Raw genomic sequence first — 24,242 nt, forward strand, 5'->3', positions numbered from 1 at the left:
CTTTGTCTTCCTTTCATTACTACAACACTCGCTGATCCTTTGCATTCCCCACCGCCACTGCGAGGTGCGTCTTCTGGCAAGCCCAAGTCACAGAACATAAAAAATTAATTTTAAAAAATTAAAACAAAAAAAAAATAATCAGAGAAGAAAAAAGTATCCCTTTATACTTATCCTCGCTTAAATCATCTCTATTGGAAACTAGGTCAGACTTTCTGCAGGCTTCCTTCCTTCCTTCTTGTGCTGGAGAAACTTATCGAGTTAGTGAGTGACTGTATTTTCTATCCTTCATTTGAATGGGGACAGTCTGTGCTTGTCTCCATAACAAAAAAATTCTGTTAAAACTGCCACCTCATCTTAAGTCCTCTTTTTCTTTCAGGTTTGCATCTGTAAGAACTCTGAGTCATGTCTCCCACTTCTCAGAGTTTATTGCGGTTTGCCATCTTGTAGCTCACCGATTTTAGCGTTTTTGATCTCCTTTTCTCTCTTCCCTCCTCGAATGCCCTGATGAATGCCACCATTTCACAGTCACCCCTTCCAAACCACCCTCCACCTCTGTGCTCTCGGTGCCTCCCTACCTACGATCCAGAGTCAGGCCTTTAAGGATCTCTCAGCTGCCCTTCCTCCATCAAAGCCTGTGGGAACACCGGGAGGATGTGCTGGACAACGTGTCCTGCTGTGCTCCTTCCCCAAGCGTCTAGCTGCAAAATTCACTTCACCACCATCATCTGTGGCTTGAATCACTCTGTGAGTCTTATACGGCATATAAGGCACGTGCTAATTGCCAGATGCTATCAGGTGCTTGAGTGAAAGCACAGTAACGATACAAAGATGTCCAAGAAAAACTACCTACCACAACGCGACTGTACTGACATCATCAGTAGCGCTCACTTTTACAACCTGCTGTGCTAAGAAGAGATGTGTTTTCAAGAAACACGGCCACTACAGCAGCTTTCTGCTGCTACCATTTTATGGTGAGCTTCATTATTTCTAACATTTTGTCTCAGTCTCATCTTTCTTGATAGCTCCATAAATGAAGTTCAAATAGTTAATTACTAAGTCCTGAAGACCCATCACAACGCCGTGGGGTGCTTCACCACTTAACAGAGAGCGCTCCCGAAGCCGACACGATGCTGCTACATGGTTATTGAGCAAGGACAGCACTGAGGGCACCTTGTTGGGATGTATCACAGCACAGCAGTCTTCAAACAGCAAGTGCAAACATTATTTGTGTGCTCTGTATCGTTGCCACTGCTCCTGTCCACACGAAGCCCACCTGAGTCCATCCTACAGAAGGGGCGGTGTGAACGCAGGCTGTAAGCTGGCTCCTCCTGCACAAAACACAACTCCAGCATCTCCAAAGGTCATGTTTGGCTTAAAGAGGTGTCATCTGTCACAGGTGAAGGTCTCTGCCCAAACTGAAATTGCCCCCTGCGGCAGACCCTGCGTTTTCCTGCCCTTTGCAGATCCCCTCCTTGCACAACCGCAGCTTTTACGTCTGCCGCAACACGTGCGTCACGCTGATCCGTCTTCACAAATCCACAACTCGGACCTCTTTAAAAAATAATTGCCGTAACAAATCTTCATGTCTAGATGAAATACGAAAGCCATTTTGAGAGAGGTGCATATTAATCCTTAAGGGATGAATCTTACTTTCTTACCAAGACAATTTTAGGTCATATTTTCAGAGTTTAAGAAGTGCCAGAGAGGCAGTAACACACAAAAGTGATCTGTAATTCTGCTCAAATCCCCATATAAGCACCTCTCAACAGGGCATGCTTCCCCTTTTGATCAAATGAGGACCTGACTACAGCCTTTTCTGCCCGAGTTGCAAAGCTGCCCAGCTCCCTTTAAGAAAGCTGTCACCGAGACCAATGTTTCCACTCTGTGACTAACCACACTGAAATACAAGTATTTTTGTTTGGTGGGGGTTTTTTCAGTGTTTTTTTTGTTTGTTTGTTTGAAGCTTTTTGCTAAATTAATTCTGAACGCAAATGCCTGGGAGAGAGGATTTAAAAAAAAAAAAAAAGAAAAAACTTAATACAAATTTGTACTGTTTCTTAATTCATCTTTGAAGACAGTGTGGAGTATTGGTAAAAACCACAGGTCCACAGGCTCAGCAGTCAGTGAAACACCTGTGTATTGCCTTTAACTTTTCCTTACAGGTAGAATATGAACTGAACACTAACACTTTAATCAGTATTAAGCATCCTTACAAGAACAGATAAAAATTATATTGTGGTGTCCCAGATTGATTTTTTTTTTTTTGTAAACATACTACTGCTGAACAGCATTGTAGATGTCCAAATGTTCATAGTAATAGGTGGTTTAAACATTAAAAAAAAAAAAAAAGAATAACTTCAGAATTCAAGGAGTCCAAATAAAAGAGAATGTTCAAGACCAAGGATGCTTACAGCTCAGACAGCCGCCAACAGGTTCCCATCACGTTGCAAGCAATAATCAGCGTCACCATGCAGCAGAGCTAACAAGAACGTCCCCAAACTTACAACAATCCCCCGTAAGAACAAATGTCTCCACCGCCGTGCTCAATCTAGACTATCGTTTGACACACAGCCATGCTTAAATCTGTTCAGCCGTTCTGCATATATATATATGTGCATGCCAAGAAGATGAAGAGAATCGCATTTGTAGTGATGAATGAAATGACTACAGGCACATTTGTAATGTTTCGTGTCAACAGCGACATGTTCATCTATCAGGTTTTCAACATGTACAACCACCTTTCCATCATGAGATGTCTTTATATATAGACTCCAGGAAAAGCAACCGCAACAATTAATAATCTGTTTGGCGTATTTGTCTCTACAGGTAGCTCATGAAGTCAAAAAGAGAGTGGGAAGACAAGGATGAACCGTAAGGAAAACCGGTGTCAGTTATGAAGACGACGGTGAGCGGTCACACTCGATACGCTTCCAGGAAGAGACCTGATATTCCCTTTTTTTAAGGAATTGTTTTAATAAAAAGTAGATACACATTAAGAATACAGTTTTTTATGGACAGCAACGTAAGGAATAAATATTAACCACACTCCAAACATACCATTTGTTTTAGGAAATGAGAAGCCAGTCAACGATCAGTGGCAGACCAAGGTGGACAGCCACTGGTACCGCATCCCCAGCCTCCGTGCCAAGACAGACCCCATACATTTCATGAACTTTTGAAGCAACTTTTTTGAAATACTTTAGAGTAGAAGATTTCCAAACGCTCTTATGATAAACTTTATGTAGAGCACTGCTAGTAGATAGCCTAGTGTCCTACATTTTCTGGGTACTAGTCAAGATAGTGATTGAAGAGCATACACCATTGAGGAAAGGCCAGAAGAAAAACAAACACAATGTTTTCCACATGGAATCACATTTTAAAGGCAAAAGCATAGGAAGGATAAAGAAAAAAAACCAAACCAAACCAAAAAAACCCCACAACCTTTCTTCTACCTAACATAACCCCTGTTTAAACTTATGTCCAGAATTGGGGCCAAACACACACGAGGAAAGGGAGAAAATGAGGCTGCAGCAGCTTGTCACACCACCATGGAGAGATGAATATATTTATTTTTTTTTTTAATAAATCTATTTCACATTTAAGTTAAGCACTTAACTCCATGGATAAAACACACATTGATTAGCTGCTATTTTTGCTTCCACGGCGCTACCATTGGCAGCAGTTTTGCTGAAGAGCCCCACAACAAACACTGAAAATAGTAGCAGAGCTATCGTACATAATGATTTTCAGTAACACGTCAAAAACATGCTGTCAAAGATTAACTTCTTGCCTCCAAAAGCAAAGACACTCTTTTAACCGTTAATCTACCAAACTACAGTTATTAAAGGGACCTCTAGTTATCCATACCAGAGACATAAAGCACAATATATTATAAAAGTATACCAAATACTGCTGGTAAATCAGAGAAGACTTGTCCCCAAATGATGCAAAAACTAGCTACACGGATTATTTTGGTACTAACGCTCAGTGTTTTGCAACATTTGGCAAAGATGGAAAAATAATCCACCTCCGTGAACATGCGTTTTACTGTAAATGCTTCAGTTTTGGCCTTGCTATCCCATAACGGAGAGCGCCAAGTCATTGGCTAATCCACTTTCAGAGATTTATTTTTTTTTTACTTCTCTTGAATAAATTGCAAAACTATGCCCTGCCTTCCCCTGCCATTTCACTGCATGAGAATAAAGACTGTATCTTATTATGCAGCTTAATGATATGTTAATCTTAAAGCAAAACACTGAAGTGAAACAAAAATACTGTCACCAAAACAAACTAACAAACAAACAATCAGAAAATGTGCTATTGAGTGTAAGAGAGCTGTATGCCCAAATAATGTGAGAAACCAAAGCAGTAATTAACACAAATTGTTTTATTTGACAGAATCAACAGAATATAAGCAACCTGCTATCATGATGCAGTTTAAAGAAGGGAAAGAGTTGGCTTCTTACAGACTATTTGGTATTATGGCAATAAAACAAAGGACACTGCAAAAGGTAAAGCTGAAGCTAAAGAAAGGCTATGTCACAATTTTATTGGGAGATACAAAAGAATTTTATATACTTTTTTTCTTTTAAGACAGGATTCAGAGGGATTTTTTTTAAATAAGGTACAGATTTTCTACAGGAATATCTACCCCATAATTTTTTTGAATCTTCTGTACTGAAAATTAATGTTCATGGTATTCTGATGAAATGCTAAGATGATGATAATAAAATATCATTACCATCATATATAATAATAATAAATATAATAATAATTATAATAATAATATAGTGTATACATTCTTTCCAAGGCTGTAGGAACAGCAGGTTGTATGAAGCATTAAACTATTTCAGCTCTGCAGGTTCTAAAATAAGAAGTTGGGGCAAAAAGTAGTACCTAAAATACCATCCTGCATGTCCTAGGAAAGTTAAACTCAAGCAGCAGAGAAAGACTATCCTATCCACAACAGTTTAAAAAAAAAAAAAAAAAAAAAAAAAAAAAAAAGAAATACAAAGAACCCCCAGCACCAATACCACCAAAAAAAAAAATCCCTACTTAGTCTTAACAGTTGTTTTGTGGAACCTCAGAGGAGCATTTTGCAAGGGGTAATTTGTCTCTTGTTGCAATCTTTAACCCCTGCTCTTCCTGCACCTTGGTGCAGATACGACTGTCAGCGGTTCATTTTTACAGGTAAGGAAAACCAGGGAAACACAGTACTGAAAACAGGAGTTACATCAGCTGCGAGCACTAGCAACAGTTTGCTGGAGTAAAATGAGTATTTTGAAGGATACAAACTCCAGCCTGACATTCAAGTTTCTCTTGTGACCTGCAGAACTGTCTGGAGACATAAGAGGTAATTGGCACAGAAAATAAGAACAGGCAGAATCAAAGAAGGTTGAAAAAGCACCCTAAGCTACCAAGGTCTTCTATGTTGCTGTCCTCTCAAAACCCAACCTCCTTCTTCTCTACATCAAGTCCACACATGTATCACCTTACACTATAATCTCAAATTCTATTTTAAATCATTATACATTAGGGAAAAAAATAACTAACACAGAAAAAATGTAACAAGTTGTCAGATGGCAATTTATTTAAAAGTAACCTGCTATTAAAGCTTCTTGTACAGGAACACGGAGCTGTTTATGGATCATCGTGCCATTTCTGGAGGGAGACCATAACTACCTGGTACCATTGAAGTCCTCAGCCTAATTTTTGGTAGAGCAGTGACTCTAGTGCCCAAAGTTTCCTCACATTCGTACCATACTATATAAGAGCCATCATCATAACTACTACTCACCGAGATTACACAGGCTCAGATTCTGTGTGTTTTACAGAAAATGTATCAAACTGCCATGCAAAGTAGCTGCCAAGTTTTAATGCAGAGAAAGTTGAATTTTAAAGACAAAGGATCTCATCTAAATCTTAAATCCAGACAAACTGAAGGTGATTTCAAGATTGAGTATGAACATACACCACGTAACAACAGCAAACTGCTCAGGAGCAAGACCACTACGTAGCTAGGACCACATCTGCTAAGGAGTGAAAAACATGTACACTTTAATAATAACAACAACATCTCATGATTTCCCTTTCTGTCTTTGCAAAGGTGAGCTGAAAGCACCATTATCTTCGCATAAATGCATACCCAGAAAAAATAGTTTGCCTACAACCATAGCTAAGCATCTCTGTAGGATGGCCTCAAACAAAGTGGATAAAAAAAAAATCCATGAAGGTTTTTGGTTTTTTTTTTTTTGTTTAGTGGGTTTTTTTGGTTGGTTGGTTGTTTTTTTTTCTTCTTCCCCCCTTTTCCCTTCTTCATTTTTGGGGAGTTTTGTTTCTTTTTGAAGAAAGCACATGCTGTTCCTCTTTTTGAAATAGGAACCAACGCAACATTTTTATTAACAGCATCTCTTGAGCTTACCTGTTCCTAGTTTTCCAGAGAGATGATGCTTTCAACCTGTTTTGGCTTTTACTGTAACGAACAGCTACAAGCACTGTAACACCCTAAAAGCGTGCTTCCTAGTTACTTACTCTTACGCTGCAGCTATCACTCTAACACAGCACAGTCCCTACCCTAACACGTTCAAGGTGTAAAACCCCATTTACACACTCTGCTCAAGCTGGCAGAGCTCTTTGCCACCGACCACACGTTCCCATCTTCGCTCTTGTGAGAAAATGAACCCAGTTAAAAGGGGGGGATGTATTGGGGGGGGGGGTAAGTATAGCTCAGACATACGACACTGTACGACATGGGCATAAAAGCACTAATGTTTGTCACCCTGATTCTGCCTTTGTCTTCATGCTTACCCAAATCATTTTTCTGGATATGCCACTGGGCAATTAAAAAAAGTTCATGGATTAATAGTATGTATTTACTGAAACACTTAGTAACTTGGGTCCAGTTCTCAAGGACCGGCATGTCAAATCCTTAACGAGAGAGCACTGGAAAAGAGGAGTCTCTCTTTCAAATGTACTCAGCTTCCGTTTTCATAAGTGACTTAATGATGTTGAGGGGTTTTTGACATGAAGTATGGCTTTGTTCAAAGTGGGATATTGTTTATTCTAGAATATTTTAAAAGCTGTGCATGCACAGTAGGATAAGTACTTTCTACAGGTGATTATGCTAAATGAAAAAACGGCTTGGATGAATATATGAGTGTGACAAAATTGTATTATTCCATGAAGTGAGGAATCTACAGCTACAATATCTTCCTACCCTCAGGAAAAAATATGACCAAGGCAAGTGGGAGAATAGAATGAAGCACTGGTTTTAAACTGAAAATCACTACCAACTTAATGGACGAAAAAGCTCTTTGCAGATTAATTATATTCAAGTGAACAGAGAACTGCTTGAGGAAGAGGGAAACATCAGACAAACAAGGATTTTTTTATTCCTTTGCACATTCAGATTAACACTTTAAGCAGATACAGCTACCTAAGGGGAGGTTACAGAGGAGATGGAGCGAGACTCTTGGAGGCACACAAGAATAGTACAAGAGGCGATGGATCCAAGTTGCCACAGGATAAATTTCTCTGAAATATCAGGAATTACAGTGGTCAAACACTAGAAAAGGGCCCTAGACAGGCTCTGAAATCTCCACCCTTGGAGATACTCAAAACTTGACGGGACAACGCTCAGAGCATCCTCCGCCCTGCTCTGAGCAGGGACCTGCGGAGGTCCCTTCCCACCCCAGTTACTGTGGTGCTACGGGCACGGACACCACCCACCGCAACAGCACACCTGGTACCCAGCCGTGAGTAACGGGTGTCTACGCACAGTTTGTGCTCCTGTATACATACGTAACACCTAACTCTCAGTTAAAGAATTATACATAAATATTTACAGTGGCTGAAATACCACTAATGGGTTAAAAAAAAAACCCAAACTACTTAAAAATATCTTTTTCTAACATTAGTTTGCCAGCCTTGTATGAACAATAAGCCTTTTCTTCTAAATTCTTTTATGTAGCAGAAAATTAAAGCTTAGTATTTTTATCTTGAAAAATGATATTGCCAAATAAGAAAACCTAAAAAGGGCTTGTGTGACATCTGAAAGGTGATATTTTTTTTTTTTCAAACTGACATTTACATCACACCGAATTCTTTAAAAGCTTTCATCCATCTTTCCTCCAGTTCTATGTTAGCTACCTTATTCTCCTTTTTCACAGTTTTCTGTTTACCCCAGAAATATCAGCCTATCTTCTTTTTCCAGATCCTTACTATTTAGGCATGCCCATTCCCTTAAATTACTTCTTGGGACATTAATAGTAGGGATAGAGCAAGCCATACCATAGCCTGCCAGCAGAAATAAAAATATCACCTTAATAATCATCGATCACAGAAAAAGGATGAAAAGTGTTAGCATCTCACTAATTACTAAATGCCTTGTAAATATTTACTAAATTGAAAACTTTCATCATGAATCTGACTGTGCCAAGCTCCAGCAGCGAGCTAAATTTTATCCTTAGTATCCCAGACCAGCACCATTAAAATCCTACCACTGAGCATACAGCTGAGCTTATGGAATGATGTAATCCAGTCCTAAAGCAGAATTTCAGAGGAAAAGTTTGAGGTTGGCTGTAAATTCAACCCCCACAAGCCCAAACGCAGAGCAAGTACCTGCATTAAAATGACTCCCCTTGAACTAGAGCTTAAGCTCACACAAACAAAGTCCTGTACAGGTGCCAAGCCATGCATACCTGCGGGATGAGACAAGATTCCAAAATATTACAGCTTTAAGTTCACAAAAAGGAGGAAGATGGGTACTAGGAAGATGGAAGCCCTGCAAGCAGAGTCCTGGTCCGACCCCCCACCCCAGGCATGGCCCCAGGGCTCTGCGGAGGCTTCTCCATCCCCATCATCTTTCCCTCCACTGATGAGAGCAACCTGAAGCCAAGACCCAAATCACTGAAAGTGTAAGTCTAATTAAATTCATAAAAAAATATAAACAGTCTTGGTTCTAAAGAGCTATGAAAATTTAATTTTGCTATGAGTGCAGTAAATTTATGCTTCCTGAATATAAATGTTAAAAGAGAAGTATAGCAATTCTTCTAATGGGATGCACACTTTGGACTTCTTTTTTTTCCCTTAGCAGTAGCCCAGACTATCCGAGAGATGAATCCAGTCAGAATCCCACTTAAAATACTCATGTATGTGCGATGTCTCCCCTTCCTTCCCCAACAGCATCCCATTTCCGTCTATAGCCAGCGTTAGCGATCATCCCAGATGAATCCCCTTCCCCTCCCATAACTCAGTATCTATTTCTCTTCGATGCTGCAGACTTCAGAAGAGCAGGGAACAAAAAGACTTTTCATAAATAACTATGCAAAGGATCACAATCTTGCAAGTGTATTTCTTTAATTCAGAAAAAAGACAATTAACACAGATTTTGTGGAAATGCTGAAGGGTAGGCATATAAAAACGGTGGTGGTACTCACTCAGGAAGCCAGCTGACAAAATCCATCAGAGAAGGAATTAGAAGAGGTGATATTTTATCAAATTCAGTTGCAGCTTTCTGCAATGGGAGATTTGTTAACACCCTATAGAAACTGTGAAAACTGTCAGAAAGGCCCCTGGAATAATGCAGCCTTTCCATAACCCTCTATATTGTTCTCCTGGCTGCGTAACAGACGGAAGGAGAAGTTTCTCTACAGTGGCAAAACAACAAGCCCCTGCTGATGCTGAGATCAGGTTTGCCTCTATGGAGCAAAGCGCTATGACTTCAGTGTGACATGAAACTTCCACAAATCGTAATTTAAATATGCTGCCTGAAATTTATCGGTGAGCAAACGAAGCAGTTCTTGTCTGCAACGGGGAAGGGTTTTAAATCTCTTCCATTTTTACTAAATTACTGATTAAATTCAGCCAGGTATTTTGGCTTTGGAAGCTGCAGCATAGATGGACTTCCAGCATGCCGAACCACCACGTTACCTAACGCTGCCTAGAACAGAGGGTTTCAAAATCTGAAAGCCCGTTTTAACAACCACCCCCAACGCTGCTAAACTTAGAGAAGCAGAACACCACCACCAACCGCTGAAATTTTTTTGCCAAGTTTTCCCTCTCCTTCTCCTCCTCCTCTAAAGAGAAGCTAAAGATAAACGGTGGGACTCTGCAACTCCATGTCCCTGGTTACATTTCAGTGCAGCCAAATGCCAGTGCGGCACGTACAGCGTGCGGAGCTGATGACAGAATTGTCAAATTAGGATTTTGAACTCGATTCCACTTATCCTTGCACACGGCCAAGCACGGAGGTCAGTGCACACTCTTCCTTTACTGATAATGGAGTCTCCAGGACGCGATTTCTGTCACCCTAAAGCAGACAACTGCAACAGTGCAATGAAATGCATCCTACAAGTGCCTGCGTTTCCTCCACCAGTTATTAAAACAAACCCACCTTATTTACTTGCACACGTGACAAATCCGCGTGTTAATTTTTATTGAATATCAAAGATCATTTTATCAAAAAAAACCTCCCTCAAATTTAAAAATATTCCATTGAACACACGAACAAACACAATGAACAAAATGGAAGACGCCCTGACCTCTAACTTCATCAACCAAAGCAAGGAAAATTGTCCCATTCCTGACCACCTGCTAAGGCACAGCAACATTTCCATTTTTCAGACATGAAAACATTTCCAGCATTGCTAGCAACAGCTGGAGTATTTGACTGAGAAAGTTCTACCAGATATTTAAGTATCGCAGTATTTAGGACTCCTCCGAGCAAGCATCTCTTTCAGTCACGCATCCTCAGCTGAGGGACAACAGAACATCTGGCTCAGCTTTTCCTCAAAAAGGACTGAAATGCTGAAATCAATCCACAGGTGGTGTTTATGAAGAAACACAGAAAAAAAAAAAAAGAAATCAGCCAGCGGGGAGGGGAGTTAGCAACGGGCAGTGAGTGCAGAGGCCCTGGGACATCTCCTGGCACCTCCCGGCTCCGCGCAGGGCAAGAATAATTACATGTGGTCCTCCCGGTAATCAAGAAAAGTGGTATATTTGGTCAAAAGGCGGGTCATGGTTTAGAAGCACATTGGTATTATTTCCTGTGACTGTTCCTAGGGCTACATTTAACCTCTGGGCAGTGATATGAATAGACATGATGTTTTCCAGAGGGAAGGGTGCTAGTGGTCAGTTCTACCCAAACGTTGCCAAATAAGTATCTTCAGGTTAAGCATCCGAGTCCTCCATTCAGTTGACATGGTTTAATTTTTTCTAGAAGAATTAAAAAGTGACTTCTCTAGTACATACCGGCTGCTCTCTTTCACTAGAACACAAATCAAGAATTTAACATGTTCATATTCAACTCTTGCTCAATACATTTTTACTATTATTTAACATGCAAGACAACTGTTTACAGAGAGGTTAACCCACACTTTCACGAAGAAAACACAAGAATTTATAGGTGTTTCGGAACTTAGTAAACCTGAGTTTTATTAAAAAAAGTGTTTCTGAATACTGCGTCCAACCAGTAACCTTATCAGGTATAGAGAAATATTCAGTGTTTATTTTGTTACAGCACAAGACCATCAACCCTCAAGAAACATTTGGTTGCTTTGTATGATGAAATAGAAAGCAAAACCAAAACTGCTTTCAAAGACATCTGCGTACTGGACTTGGTAGTCATTTCCACAACTGCAACATTTTATCAGCTATTTAACTGAAAATACAGGATACAGATTCCCAATCACAGTTGCTATACACATATGGTCTTAATTAAAGCAAGAAAGCCTGTTTACTCCTGTAAAATACTTCCTATCAGCCAGCTAGCTGACTACCACCTAATCAGCTATTAAGAAGGTGAAAACTGTGAACCTGTTTTCCAGCCAAAATTGTTATCCATTCAAAACTGTGTCATGATTATCCAAAACAGAAATCTTCACTGACCTTATTAGCAGAAGAGAAGATGGAGCCATTTGTTACTTGAAGGCTATCATACAAAGACCACCTACAGTGGGACTTAAGAAGTCATCTTCACAATGAAAAACAGCAGTTTTTTTTAAAAAAAGGGCAGCATGTGTTGGGCTGACGGTTACTTGAAAACAGTTTAAAAACAAAACCATAAATTTTTGGTTTTGTTTTCCCACCTTGACTCCAACAGGTAATTTAAAATGGCCATTAGAAACATTTTACTTCAACCTTGCACCATTCGTAAAGGAAAAAAATCCTTACTGTTTGCTGAAAAAAATAATTATTTTTTACCTACAGACTTATAAAATTATTAAACAAAGTGAATTCCGACAACCCCGCCCTCCGGCCCCAGTATTAAAGATAAATAAAGCCTAAACAAACAGATATTAACCTTTCCATGTGGAATTTAGACCTATCTCGGCATATTCTGTGATGAGTCAGCCCAGCCGATTTTACTCTTATCTTTCTTTACTACCCATTGCAGACATTTCCAAAACAAAACCAGTGTTACTTGTATGTTTTAGTACAAACACTACTCAAACAAATGCATGTCCTCATACACTAACATCCCACTTTCTCAAGGGGTTGGAGCGTGTTTTGCACAGACCGAGTGCGAGGTTACCTCGCTAAAAATTGTACTGCCATGCCCTTCTGGTCATCACCACAAGGTTGCCTTTCAGATTTTCATTATTAGCTTCCTTTTCACAGCTTTCCCTGCTAATATTACTGGGATTTTGTTTGTTTGATTTTTTTATTTGGGGGGGGGTGGTGGTGTTTTTTAGTTTTCTTGGTTTTAGGAGCACAGGGGAATTGTTGCAAAGCTCCAATAAATATTTTTATATATACAATTTCAGAAGACTGCAAATGTTATTTGAACAGAGTTTGGTGAAAGAAATACTTTTGGGTCGTGGGGGGAAGAATCAGAACCGTCTGGTGCAACAAGAATTCACAAGTGCTGTGGAAATTGTATTTGAACAGAACCACCATAGCACAAGGTCAACATTAAGTTTTGCGCTTCAGGGCTTAATCCAGCGTATTAAACATGGCAAAAATCACATGGCGTAGTTTCATTCTTTCTATTCAGGATGTTTCCTGAAAGGACACTTTGAACAGAAATTATAAAGTGAAACCTCCTTCTGATCTCATCTTTTCTTGAGACGTGGTATTGTAGTTACTGAGGGCTTCTCTGCATCCAATGGAAGCGGTCCCTTACTGATGGGCCTAGGGGCACCTGGGCCTTAGGAATCTACTGAAGTTGCTTCTTGCATCTGCGGCAGGTTTTGCCCGAAAGCTCATTTTGCTCCTTTTAATAATATTACAGTTTTATAACACGAGATAGTAAGAGTATTTAGTTATTATGCTTAAGATAAACAACTGTTTGATTTAAAGGTATTGAAAAGAATCCATCACTACCAAAACAACTGAGGTAGTGACATTTTTAAAAACACACTGCTCTCAGAGCTCGCTTGCCTGCCAGAACGATGCTAAACACGTAATTTATAATAAAGTGCAGCAGAAATAGTACAAGTAAATACAGGAACAACACCTGAACAGATTCCTGTTTCAAAATTGCCAAGTTTGATTTCCAGTTTTGTTCAAATTTTTATCCTTGTTCCTGTCACGGTATGTTTGCAAAAGAAAAAGTGGTGTCAACTGTAGGGTAACATGTTGGGCACCAACAAGTCTGAAAGGCTTACAGAAAAAAAAACCCCAAACTATCATAATACTAACAGCGAATGCTCTTTGTAGTAATACTAGTTAGTGCGTCTAAGTTGTCAGCATCCTTTCCAATACGGACAGCAAGAACTTGCTGGAGTGTTTCAAGTTTCTTATGGGGCAGAAAAAAAAAAAAAAAAAAAAGGATTTGAATTTCCAGAAACGTCCAAGTATTCAATCCACTCTAAAATTAAGAAGGACGTTTCTTGGGGTTATTTTAGGTTTCACTTTCATTCTCCATTAAACTTCACCACACTCGCTTCCTTGACATCTTTAATCTCAACACAAGAGGGAATCTTCCAGAAAGACATGAGATTTTGAAATGTGAGGAAAAAGGAGTCCCACAGCTATGTACTCACGATAAACCCCATTAAACAAATCCACTTAAAATCTCATTCCTTTGTGGATAAGCACAGACCTCTACACAGATGCAAATTCTTTTACAGTTATGTTGTAAACCCCCTCCTTCTGGGACTTTTCAATTTATGTCAATGTGTAATTAGCAAATGAATTGCACTGTAGATTGCATTCAGTACTCTTTTCCTTTCCTTTTTTTAATTCCCCAACTAACATAACCTCCCCCCCCCACACTTCCAAAACTCGCAAGTCATTTTCAACTTACTGATTCTCAACAAAACCAGCTTCGTATCATAAAAAGTCATGAGAACGGGCAGGTGGCCAACAAGTGACTTGGCAGATGGAATCATCTTCCAGCACACATAACCCATCACGGGAGCACTGCTGGTGCGAGTTCACGGTAAGTATCATTGCAAATACTTGACGCGTTCAGTTGGTCACTACGTAAAGATATTTTTCCCTTCCTTCGCCTACTGACTGATGACACACAATTCATATGCTGAAATACGATCCGGACCTTTAGAATATTATTTTTCACTACCTTCATAAGATGACTTTTATTATAAAAAATGCAAATTGCTGTCAAGTTAATCCCTGTTTAGGAATTCCCAGATAACCTATTTTGGCAACCGTACCTTCTCCAGGATTACGCAGGTCACCCACACGATGCATGAGCAAACGCTTGCTTCTACCCAAATGGGATATTCTGCCTTTAATTCTGAAGCCATGCTGTACTGTGGAAAGAGCCCTGGCATACTTACCTCTATTTTATCGGTTATTTTTCATGCAACTCCTCCCTTTAAATACAGCACAACATTCATTCAAGGCTTTTAACCAATTGTTACAAAGAAGAAATAAATGTCTTGGCTTTACGACCCAAAGCTGCTATACAGCGGTGGTGATTCTGCATCAGGCACACGATCAAGACCTTTATCTTACTAGATTTTAATAGAGAGTTAAGAAACATAGATAACGTCTCTCCTATCAGATAGCTCCTATGCCATTTTGGCAAACTTGCCAGGGCCCAATCTGTCCATGCCGTATGGCCCAGGGTTCCTCATCACTGCACCATCTCACTCCCCAAACATCTTCTATAGCTTCTCATACCAGAATTATCCCTGGACAGAGCCACCAGCGCCAAACACCTCTGAGCCCCTTAAAACTCAGCATCAGAGCACAAAGAGGCAGCTGTTGCAATCCAGAAACTTATGAGAAGAGAAAAAGTCAAGAAAGCAAAATACAGCAAAAGAGAGAATTAAAAAAAAAAAAAAAACTCAAAGCTTCACTCCAAAAATCCCTGTAAAATACATGCTTAAACTGTTTTTAAACTGAAATGCTTTGCTTTACACTGCATTCATCAAATTGTTAATGTATATCTTTAAGCAATTTTAGTTTACAACAAGTCCCATAAGCCTAACTTTTTAAATTTGTAAGGCTTTTGTGAAGGCTTACTGAGATCCTTTATAATCTTAAAAGTTCCTTTCTCTCCAGGTGGTAAATATTAGATCTTTCAACGTGCTTGGCTGAAGCAAGTATAAATTATTAAGTATCTTCTAGGAATGTGTCAGTACTGACCACTCCTTTGCAGAATACCTCTATCTGAACTATCACTAAGAAAAACTGCCAACTTCGCAGTTCAAGCAAAACAACTTCAAAACCCGCGCCCACCATTTTGAGCTTTACCAAAGCTTTCTGATCATTAGATCCCCAGTAACCACATTTACGTGCATTCATGGGTAACCAATGCAAGTGCGCAATTATTCAGGCACGTACACACAAAACAGCTTTTGTGACAAAAATAAATCAGCACTTCATGCAAATTACTAAATGCATGCTTGGAACAACTTTGTACAAAATTCATACCTTTAAAAAAATTCTCTTACTGACATTACTTCAAAGAAACATGCCTGGACTCTTCTACATGTGTCCATTGTAACAGCACCCATTGTGGCAGAATTTCTTTCTGACAGCTGTGAAGATGGAAACCGATCCATCTACCCCAAAATGCTCATCCCCACTGATCCACCTACCACAAAATGTTCATTCCCAAACACTGGACACACATCTCTCCCTCTTCCTCCCTCTGACTCCCAGAGGCCAGGAGAGGAGTGCTATACACCAAGGAGATGACCAAGCTTTGCAAATCATCAGATAAGCAATAAAGTTTAAAATTTTACTGCTGATTACAGCAGACAAGGAAAGAGCAAGATTAGTTTTACTGCTATTTCTGCTGGGAATCCTGGAGGACAACTCAGGAAGCAAGAGAGCTGCGGGGGTGGCGGAGAGCTCGGCGGTGAATAAAAATCAATACATCACTTTCTACCAAGAAAAGGAGGAGGCCCTGCAACAGCAGCAGAAAACAACTGGCAGAACTGGACACTCACGACAGGTGAGATGACTTGACTTTAAACAAAACCATCAATATACAAACTGTAACTTCAGGTTGAGATTCAAGAAATATTTGTTTCCTACAAAATTGTCCTGAGTTTTTATAAATGTTTTAAAAAGTTACATATAGAGTAGGTTTTGATGCATGAGGCATCCTTCATTTTGGGTTGCTCTTCTGTACAAAAGACGTCCTGAAGTATCTTATTTGCCCCTGTCTGTCAGACTTTAAATATACTAATAGACGTTCAGAAAAGAGTAACAGTCCTTTCTTGCAAAAATAAATAAGGAAAAAAATCTCATTTAAAAAACTCCAGCATCCTTTGAATCCGAGTCTATCATGTATTTATTCAGATTTAACTCACAATAAATTTTCCAGATAATAGAATTCCAGTTTCTAGTACAGCCAATCACTTCTAATAATGGGGTTTTCTTTTTTTATAAATCATACTTTATTATCTTGTACAAAGAAAACAAGCTGTGGCATTTTTATGTAGGTGATCATTTTGATAATACACTGAATAAAGTCTACAAACTTTATGTAGGCCCAACACCACGCACAGAACTTTCTCTGCTCATTTGCCCAAAGCTGGTATTTTTACCACTAATATCTATGTTACACAGGAGTAGCTAGTACTGAAAGGACTGGACTGTAGAGGACTCACTTTGATTTTTTTTTTTTTTTTGGTCTTATAGCAAACATTCTAGAAATACAGAAAAAGGCCAAAATTATACCACAGTAGACCACGTGGAACATATTTTTACTCTGATCTATTTAGATGCTACTTATGCCTTCCGTATTTGTCACATCTATGTCCATTTTACGCCTCAATCTCTCCAAGTAAAAATAAAGCAAGCTCCTGTCAAACTCCAGCAAAAGTAGAATTTATAGAAGATTAACATTTCCAACATGAAACTCTTAAAAATGTCTCTGGCTGCATTACAGCACAAAAAGCATCCTTCCTCTGTGCCTGCCCACAGCCCCTCACAAAAAGCTCTGGAAGTTCAGCAAAGCATTTAAACCCACTGATACCATGTCATCCTATTTGAGCCTCCCGGCCAAGAAGATGAGCACTGAAAATACAGCTTATATCAACATCATTCAATAGAACAGACACATGAAGACTTCAGAGATGCTGCTGAGCATTTTTGTGAGATTTCCCAGCCAGGAATCCACTGCTGAGAGGAATCCAATGGTATACAATCCTTACTGGCAATCCAGATATGGTCTTTAAACATCTAGATAGGCTTGCTCATTTGCTCCATCAGCCGTTCTCTGATTTCAGCTTGGAAGATTCCCGCCCCTTTCTGGATATACTTATGAACTGGGATAAGGGAACACACACAACCACCCAACGGGGTGGACAAGACCCACCAACTTCGTTGTGAGAGTACGCGCTGCCCAGGAGTGGTACGAGGATGGATGGGGTCAGAGCGGGTCGGGAGCCCGCAGCAGACACTAAACCTATTCCCTGTCCCACTATCAGTCCCCATATGGGCTCAGCAGCCCTCAAGAGCCAGGAGCTCACACCCCCTGCTCCGTCCCTCAAACAGGCTGGAGCGCTTGGGCAGCTCTGTCCTCCTTCCTGGTCCTACACACATCCACACGCCTGGCTTCAATCCCAGCAAGATATATCCCCCAGGCAGGGAGGAGGAGGAGGGATGAGCCACACCTTCACCTACTGATCTACACAGAGGGTTAAAACCTAAGGAAGAATGCAGAGAGTTAGACCTATCTTTGCTTCTCCTATTTTTTTAAAAAAGGAACATGTTGCACCTTGTGGACAGAAACACTTCAAAATACAGCTTTAAGTAATCCATCGGGTAGGGTTGAGTAATGGACAAATTCACTCCCCGAGTTAACATTTCCATATCCAGGATTGCCTAAAACTGGATTTCTAATGGAAAATGTAATACTGAGCACTAACCACGGTGGTCACTGCCAACAACTCTTCCAACTCAAAATTTAGCAGAAAACAAAGGCGCTCTTGCTTGCAGAGTGAATATTTAAGATCCGACATATATATAAAAATTGGCGGCTAGAACCAATTTGCAACCATTTTCATGTCTGAATGATGACTTTTACAAGATAGCAAAACTCATAAATGAAATGTTCCGTGACGGAAAAATAAGCTTCCCATGGTTAAACCCATCTACCAGGCAAACGGGAACCACGTCTTTCACCACCACTGACCAAATAAGTGAGGTTCATTTCTCTTAGCTTTCGTTTTCTCAGCATTTTAGTTTTGTATCACTTTAAAGAAACAAACATGGACCCGTTATCCGGAGGCTTGTTTGTAATGTTCAGATTAAATTCTGAAAGATGAAGTGTAGCATCGATCACACCGCATTTCACTGATCATCTCAGAAAATGCTATTTGCATTTCTGAATACTGAATTGACAAAATGTAGGTCAGCTTTGTTTTTTTAAAGGCATGTTAAACTCCTGAATACTTTAGTTAAATAACTGCATTGAAACAAATATGGATTTGAGATGATAGGCACTATGAAGAAATGATAATGCTGCAGCTTACAGACACGGATGAATATTAGATATCCATGCAAGTTATCATTCACGTTGCTGCCAGTACACTTCAGCTTGTTAACTGCTACCCTAAATCAAATCTTGGGTTACTACAGGTTACTACACTCTCCCTGGAACATAAAACCTACTGTATGGTTACTCTGGTTTCATATAACAACTGTGTCATTAGTTAATGATTTAAAATTTTACCCTCTGCGAGCAATTCACATTCCAATGTAGTGCTGGAGTGGTTTCCACAGCCATTTTTTTTTTTTTTTTAATGCTACTTGAAAGTTAAAATTCTGAAGTTGGTATTATAAAAATTTGTTGAGACAATGTCTCAGGAACATTAACATATCTTCAAATGTCTGAGTACTCTGAATCCCGATGACATAATAGCAAAAAAGAATATTCTAAATATTTTCATATATTTTCAAAGTGTTTTTTATTGAAGACACAATTAAAGACACTTATTTTGGCTTTTAACTTGAGATCTTAAGAACTTGTTACTTTAAATGATAATGAATACTGGTCTCATTGCTGTTTTTTCCAATATTATTTGAAAGAAAGAAAGGCAAAAAAGTTTGCCTGTTTGAGAAAACACCCTTGGGGAATTACACTGTTCATTAAAAAAAATTATAATGGTTTAGGTTCCACTGTGAATTTTTTTAAAATAATTTATTGCAAGAGAAAATACACTTCTATAGGGACACTAAAACATTCAGTTACTCCAAATAACTGCAAATAGATGTTCAGCTGACAGACAAATTTTCTAGAAGTCAGGAAAGATGCATCTGAAGAGAGAAAACACACCACCACAACCCGAAGGATATGGTACCCGAGGAAGGAATGTACGCTACTGCTTAACTTGGCACATGGAAACAGCCGAGAGTTTGCATCAGTTATGAGGATCAAATTAAAGCATGCAGGTAAAAAAGGGAAATTCACTTCTTTGGACTGAATGCCTATTACCACACCCATGATCCCACACTCTACGTTATGCTCAGTGCAAAGACTCATCAGCGTTGCGCTGTTTTCTATAGATTTAACTGTGTAGATTATACCTTAGAGGTCACTGTTCAACTCATTAATAAGAATAAATACTTTAATTATAAAATAAACAGTTGATTTTATCTGTAGAACTCACTATACCAAAATTCAGATTTTCAGCTTTTCTTGATAGTTTTTCTTTACATTTTTTTCTTAGTCGCTCACATTTATCGCCAGTATAACAAACCCCTTTTCACATACTTAAGTGTCCATTTTAATTTCAAGTTACAAGTCTCGGTAATGCTTCCATTTCCAGAAGTGCCAAATGACCACAACATAAAATATTTCCATGAAGAACTACTATTTTCGTTACTTAAAAAACTAGCGGGAAATTAAATTCTCCATGAATTTAGTGCTCAAAGTATTTTTAAGCACCTACGTATTGCTTCCAATTGAGAGAACCTAAGTTTCTATTTCCCAGAACTAATTTAACGACACAGATAGGGACCAAAATCCTCCAGGAGCATGAACGCCACAGGCATTTCAGAGCAAACATTACAAGAATAATAAAATATGATTGTAGCAACTTTCCGTGCTCAGCTTTCATTTTGACAGACAACTAAATACAGTGCACCACCATGTGGCAACATATTAGGGAATGGTTCTTGTACCAAGATCTGTTTTTTTCCACCTTCAAAATTTTTTACTATTTGTTAAAAATAAATGTTAACAGTTCCATTTTAGTAGTAACAAGCTCCTCTTTAACAAGTTGTCATAGCTTCACTTATCTCAGAAGCTAATTTTTAATACATCTGGATTACCAAGGAAATATTCAGGCATTTTTATTTGTAAAGCACAATATTTACCTAAAAACATAACTGCCCCACGACCAGAGAACAGCTCTGTTTCTTGCCAATCGTGCTCTCTTGCACAAGAGAAATTGGGCATAAGCATATACTGCACATCAAGCTCCTTCTAAATAAATGCATTTAAAAAAAAAATAAATCAAGCTAAATGCTGGACTCACGGCTGATTAAAAGCTTCAAAAAAATCTTGGAAAAAAATCAAACACTTGAAGGTATACACATGAATTATTTAGCAGTTGCTCAGCTACTGTAAAACTGCTTCTCTCCAGCTTAACAACAAGAAAAAAAAATTTTTTTTCCATGAGAAACACGAACAGAAGGTCCCAAAAACCCTAAGCAAACCCCAACTCCCGAAGCCACTACATGCCACCCAGTACCCTGGAACATATTTCTGCAGCCAAACGCTAAACTCGGAGGAAAAAGCAGGTTTTCATTAAACTGGGCAGCCTTTGCTCACACAGTACAGTGCTGTTGTAATTCACTGTGTTACAAGATTTCAGAAGATAGGCTTATTGGTATAGGTTAAATAAAGAGTTAATTCATTACGCCTTAACATATTTGTTAGCCATTTTGTACCAATACATTCAGTTCAATCTGAATTAGCAGTGAAGACTCACTTTAAACATCAGTCTCCCACTAAAAACCCTATCTCTATTCACCATCTCAGCTTTGGGTCTCTCGTAGCTCACCGGACCTAAAGGTTTTGCTAAAACTGTTAAGAAATGTAACAGAAAATTGGGTGACGTGATGTGCAACCACGCAAGGAAGGTAGGTAGCACAACGGGTTTTCACAAGCTCCATACCTCGAGCAGTGGGAAAACCTGTAGAGGACGAGGTAAGAGCAAGCAACGCTCTCCTTCCAGGACGGACAGACCTGCAATTCTCTTTCTGCAAAAGTTGCTCTGGTGTGATTTGAAAGTCTCGCCACAGAGCACATAATCAACCCAAAGCATGCACTTTAACCACACTTAAAAAAAAAAAAAAATACAGAAAAAAAACACATTAATCCACCTCCTGTATTAAGACCACGCTGAAGTTTTCTCATCTCAAACTCCAGCTACCCTCCCTCCACTCTCCCCCAGCCCACCCTTGCTACCCCCCAGCCTGAGAAGCCCCTGCTATGTAATTAAGACCATTGTGATTTTCTGCCAAAGACAAACCAATAGCAGGAACACAATGCATATTATGCAAGTTACTGCATAGTTATGCAAGTTATATGCATATTTTCGCTACGCAGCGTAGCTCACTGTACCGAGGACTCTGAAGACACTTGTTTGATGTGGATGCTTACTCTTATTTTGAGCTGTCAAATTTTCCTCTACTTGCCTCAACTGGCTTTTTTACACTAAAATTTCAACCAGCTGCTAACAATATTAATGCAGCTCTACCAGTACGTCCAATATAGGCCGTGAAGACCACAACAACATCTGAGCACAGTATCACGTAAGTCTACTCCAAACCACGTCTTAGGAGACATCGTAGGCAAAGCACCAGCACCTTATTTACTGTAGATACCCCAGGCTCAACACTGCCAAAACGGGGAAAAACATCAGAAATCTCTTGAGACAAACAAGGCCTCACGGTGGAAGTATCACTTCACAAGCGATTTGAATTAGAGAGTTATGTGAGCACTCCCATACTGAACAGAAAAAATAACCTTTCGTTCAAACACCCCCCAACCTGATGGCTTTTTTTTTTTTTTTTTAAATCTACCTCCATGCTTCTTCTACAGTCAGCATTGGTGAGATGAGAAGACAGGGATTTCACGTACAGCCTTTCACTCGAAAGTAACAGCGAGCAACTTCAACGATACGAGACCCCTCACTATTTACAAGATGAGCCACACAAAAATGGAAGCTTCCTGGATACTAAAAGCATCGATTTTAAGGGGAGATATATCAGTCTACCATTTTTAGAAGACCTCTCGGAGGTCTATTACCATACCTACTAGGGAACATTGCCACACACTCTTAATTTCTGTCATTTCTCCCCTTTTTACCAGCAGTGCCTGTAACAAATCGTAAATTCAACGTCCAAATAACTTCCAAAATCCATGAGCAATCACACACGACTCCCCGGAACCTGAACCCCGCCGCCTACCCGTACCTTTCTCATCTCCAGCTGCAAGGACACAACCACTCGCAGCCCAAGAGCCCTCCGAGCTTCCAAAAGGAAACAAGGTTAAGGTCAATCGTCAACGTCTACACTTTTGAGGAGAGGCAGCTCCTTTGGCCAGGCTGGATTCCTCTTATTTTGGAGTAAAACGCAACCTAAGTATGACGGCTTACGCAAGCAACAGCTATTTATCTAGAGTAAATAGAGCCCGCTTTTAAAAGTAGCCCATGTTTCTTTCGGAGACGCACAAGTATCTTCCAACAACAAACCTGAAAGCTAAACAGATTCTTAAATTTGAGGGAGGAAGAAACAGAGGGAAGTAGAGAGAAATCAGGAATCCCCCCCCCCTTTTTTTTTTTCCTCTCCCACAAAAATGGGGGGAAAAAAATTAGAATCTTTACAGCTGAGATTCCAAAACCTTCCAAGGCATCCAGCACAGGTATCCTTTCCCTGAAGCGGGGCACTAACTGCAAAGTCACAACCTTACAAAGTTACCTCGCCGACCCTCAAGGAACAAGACTATTTTATTTAAATAACTGCTGATTAAACTCAGTATTTAAACAGTGTAACAAGTTCCCAGCTGTATCCAGCAAGCAGTTTCAGAGACCTTCATGCAAATATCTTCATCCCACAAAAAAAAAAAAAAAAAACCAAACCCAACAAGCCCTCCTCTATTCCCAGCAGCCTAGAGAGAGAGGATTATACGGCGACTGAAGAATGCAAGTTGTTACTACGTGCATTTTTAAGCAGCGATTTCCAGAAAAAAAAAAAAAAAAAAAAAAAGGAAGAACATGGAGAAAGGGAGAGGGCAGCTCACCTTTATCCTGAGTGCAGGACAGGATCTCCTCCTCTTTGGGGTTAGTCACCTGGGTGATAATGGACGGGTTGTCCATGGAAACAGAGTGAGATTTCACCTGGCTATTTCCCTCCCGGAGGCAGGCTTGTGTGCGGGGGGGATTTGTTTGTTTGTTTAAAAATCAATATGCAGATTTGTATTTAAAAAAAAAAAGGAAAAAAAAAACCAATAACAAAAAAAAAAAACACAACTCCTCCAGGAGCGAAGCCAAGCGGGGGGGGGGGGGGGGGGAAGGGGAGCACCGCGCTCAGGGGCCCCTCCGGTAGCGCTGCCACCGCCGCCTCCTCCGGGCGCCAATTCTCCACGGGGGGGCGGGGGGGGGGGGGGAGGCGAATCAACCCCCCCCTTAAAAATAAACCCCAATTAATCCGGTTCACCCTTCCGGGAAGCCCTCCGCAGCGCTGCCCCCCAGACCCCGCCGGAGCCGCCGCCGCCTCCCGAGGCGGGGGAAGTGCCCCCGGCCCTCCGCGCCGCGCCTCCCCCCGCGGCCAGCCCCCGCCTCACGCCGCCGCCCCCCGCATCC

General features: G+C 40.1%; 1 protein-coding gene across 6 annotated transcripts in view; it reads right to left on the reverse strand.

Annotated features, from left to right (window-relative positions):
- Positions 1 to 23,931, reverse strand: part of CTDSPL (CTD small phosphatase like) — an 85,617-nt gene extending 61,686 nt beyond the window's left edge. For 2 of the 6 annotated variants that reach the window (XM_082322984.1, XM_082322983.1), the window contains exon 1: positions 23,681 to 23,930. In XM_082322984.1, coding sequence (XP_082179110.1) covers positions 23,681 to 23,756 — 76 coding nt within the window. In that variant the 5' untranslated portion in view covers positions 23,757 to 23,930. Of the gene's footprint in view, positions 1 to 23,680 lie in introns of all 6 variants that reach the window. The other 4 variants (XM_082322987.1, XM_082322986.1, XM_082322982.1 and 1 more) reach the window with 3 other exon arrangements.
- Positions 23,932 to 24,242: the final 311 nt, after the last annotated feature.

The sequence above is a fragment of the Platalea leucorodia genome (assembly GCF_965183815.1).
Source record: "Platalea leucorodia genome assembly, chromosome: 1".
NCBI lineage: Eukaryota > Metazoa > Chordata > Aves > Pelecaniformes > Threskiornithidae > Platalea > Platalea leucorodia.